Source organism: Episyrphus balteatus, chromosome 1 (genome assembly GCF_945859705.1).
Source record: "Episyrphus balteatus chromosome 1, idEpiBalt1.1, whole genome shotgun sequence".
Classification (NCBI taxonomy): domain Eukaryota; kingdom Metazoa; phylum Arthropoda; class Insecta; order Diptera; family Syrphidae; genus Episyrphus; species Episyrphus balteatus.
The window spans coordinates 162,312,075-162,314,414 of record NC_079134.1 but is presented as its reverse complement, the minus strand read 5'-3'; the positions used below and the strand labels follow the sequence as shown (position 1 = coordinate 162,314,414).

General features: G+C 28.3%; 1 protein-coding gene across 1 annotated transcript; it reads left to right on the top strand.

Annotated features, from left to right (window-relative positions):
- Positions 1–243: 243 nt before the first annotated feature.
- Positions 244–1,005, top strand: LOC129911750 (RNA polymerase II subunit 5-mediating protein homolog). The gene has a single exon (XM_055989659.1). It carries the CDS (start codon positions 244–246, stop codon positions 1,003–1,005), a length of 762 nt encoding a protein of 253 aa, XP_055845634.1.
- The last annotated feature ends 1,335 nt before the right edge of the window (positions 1,006–2,340 follow it).

The following is a 2,340-nucleotide window of genomic DNA, read 5'->3' as shown; positions in this document are numbered from 1 at the left end:
TCCTTTGTTTTTGAAATTTGAAAAATACCAACTCTTATCTTCTAATTACATTTCAATTCTCGGAAGGCTAATCATTACGTCTTAGAATAGTTATACCTGTCCCTTAATCTCCTACCTGTAGCCCACCTTTATTTTTAAATCATATAAATTACGGGACAAATCTTAGCACACCATCATTCGAAAACCAACCAGTAAGCATCTAACACTTTTGAAAAACGAAAACAATTTATCAAAAAATACGCCATGGATCGAAGAGAATTAAAACATAGACGAATTGCCTTATACAACTACGTCAATGATCTTTTTGACGAGGCTCAACGAGTTTGTTCAGGTGTTTATATTGAAATTGTTGTCAACAAAGGTGAAGAACCCATTCGAAAATTCATCATCAATCAAGGAACTGATAATATCGATTTGGAAGCGGGCTTGGAACACTTGAATCAATACGATGATCCAGCTTTGAGGAAACGATTAATTCATGTTGAAATGATACAAGATAATTTTGAAAATTTGATGCGGAGAAGTTGTGAAACATTTTGTCATGTTAAACAGGAATTCCCAGGTGAAGATATTAATGTACAAGTTTTGAGGAAGAAACGGCCTGTCAGATGGATACCACGATTGGAAATTGATGAATCGGATTCGGAGGAGGATGATGAAGATTACGAAGAAGGTGAAGAGGAAGAAGATGGAAATTGGCAACATGATGGAAATTATGAGGATGGTCAGTATGGAAATGATGGTGAATATGGAAATGATGGTGAATATGGTAACGATGGTGAATATGGAAATGATGGTGAATATGAAAATGATGGTGAATACAGAAATGATGATGAAGACAATCATGAATATGTCGAAAACGGAGAAGAGGAGGAATACGACGAAGAAGGTTGGTCTGATTTAGATTCTGGTCTAGAATCACAATATAATTCAGAATATGAATCTGAGAGTAATTTTGGAGATGAAGAAAACGAACAAACTGATAATGAATCAGGGATAAATTAAAGAAAAAACCACGAATGCAGCTGAAAAGAATTAACATAGCGTAAAAGTGATACCTACATAAAATTATTAAATGAAATTGTACCTTTTTAATAATTGAAATTATGTATGTAAATGTAGGAACCAGTATCAAATGAAAAAGCTCGTATAGTAATTAAGTTGAAAGTATTAAAATCAAAAAATTATTGTTTTAAGTTTTGTTTAAAAAAATTTGAAATTTTAAAATTATATAAATATTTTACTAAACAAAAAATTATAAATTATATAAACAAAAAAATAATTATGTTCTATTTATATAAAAATTTTCAATCAGTAATTATAAAGTGCATAATGTATGTATGTAGCAATCACATTACATACAATTTTTCTTATTGAATTTTCCGAAAAAAATTAATAAAAAATATAATACATTTTCTTACCTAAAATTTATTTTTTCTTTCATTCATTTTAATATAATTGAAAATTCTAAACAATTTTAAGCAAATTTGGCAAAGCAAGAACAAGGCAAAAAATTGTGAAAAAATAATAGCCTAAACAAGCTTAAAATATAATACATTTTCTTACCTAAAATTTATTTTTTCTTTCATTCATTTTAATATAATTGAAAATTCTAAACAATTTTAAGCAATTTTGGCAAAGCAAGAACAAGGCAAAAAATTGTGAAAAAATAAAAGCCTAAACAAGCTTGCCACTTATTAAATTGTATACTTTAAATAAGTTTATCACCTTAACGCAGATCAGGAAAAAAGTGCAAGCGAATTGTTATAATCCTGTAATCCTGTTATAATCAAGATTAGCTTGTTATTTATTCTCGACTGAAAAGGTAAAGTATGTTAAGTCGACTTAAGATGTTTCGCGTTTTTTTGTTACACCTCAGTGCCATCTTAAAGGCCTACAGTTCTGTCTTATCGGCATCATTTTATCTCACCCCATTGCTTTTTTATGCACAAAAACAATTTCATCTTATGTTCAAAAGACACATAATATTAAAAACCTTAAGTAGACTTATTATTGTGAAATCTTAAATTATCTTATGTTGACTTAAGATATTTTCGCGCGTGCAAGCAGACACAAAAAGTCATCCTTAAGTTGACATAGATAAAATATTTTAAAAAATTCCGAAAGAGTGTGAAAAGGCAAATCATCTTATGTCAACTTAAGATGTTGGAAATTAATATAAAATACAATTTATAAAAAAGCCAAACTATCTTAAGTCATATTTAACGTATTTAAGTCCTTTTAACGGGAAAAATATTAAAAAAATCTTTTTGAAATAAATTTAATAAAAAAGATCATAAAATTTGACATCTAAATGTTTTATACAATTAAATCTACACT

Coding starts and splice junctions, on each gene's coding strand:
- LOC129911750 (XM_055989659.1), top strand. CDS start 244: ATGGATCGAAGAGAATTAAAACATAGACGAATTGCCTTATACAACTAC.